The sequence below is a fragment of the Penaeus monodon genome, chromosome 22, assembly GCF_015228065.2.
Source record: "Penaeus monodon isolate SGIC_2016 chromosome 22, NSTDA_Pmon_1, whole genome shotgun sequence".
NCBI lineage: Eukaryota > Metazoa > Arthropoda > Malacostraca > Decapoda > Penaeidae > Penaeus > Penaeus monodon.
In genome coordinates this window covers 37,858,897-37,859,320 of record NC_051407.1, presented here as the reverse complement: position 1 = coordinate 37,859,320, position 424 = coordinate 37,858,897, and the positions used below count along the sequence as shown (strand labels likewise).

At 38.7% G+C, this 424-nt stretch overlaps 1 protein-coding gene across 1 annotated transcript in view; it reads right to left on the bottom strand.

The window, feature by feature from the left end:
- LOC119587429 overlaps window positions 1-424 on the bottom strand; it is a gene marked incomplete at its 3' end in the record, with an annotated part of 30,623 nt that overhangs the window by 7,544 nt on the left and 22,655 nt on the right. Inside the window, 1 exon segment of the mRNA XM_037936159.1 lies at window positions 71-196. Coding sequence (XP_037792087.1) covers window positions 71-196 — 126 coding nt within the window.

Sequence of the window (424 nt, the reverse complement as noted above, 5' to 3'; positions counted from 1 at the left end):
TACATGCAGGTGACATTCTCAAGAAACAATCAACAACGAATGACACGAATATATTCATATGACTACTAACCACACGAGGAATTGTCACAGTTCAATTCCCAGGAAGCTGGAGTCTCTGTCTTCACTTCGAGGTATTGCTCAGGACCACAGCTCCTGTCGGCTCGGAGTGCTGGAGCAACGACACAGTTCCTTGGTCCTGCAACATTATGCATCTGGTTATCAAAACTGCAAAAGGAATGTAATTCTGCACTGCGACCCTGTAATTTGAACTATGTACAATATTATATACAGTGTAGAATTGTAAATCAGTGCAATATCATATTAAAAATCTAATTTTCAATTACTCATCTATATGTAAAATAAAGCCAGTTAGGAAACAGATCAACATAAATGCTCTTCAACGATCGAAACTCTGGAACGGAAT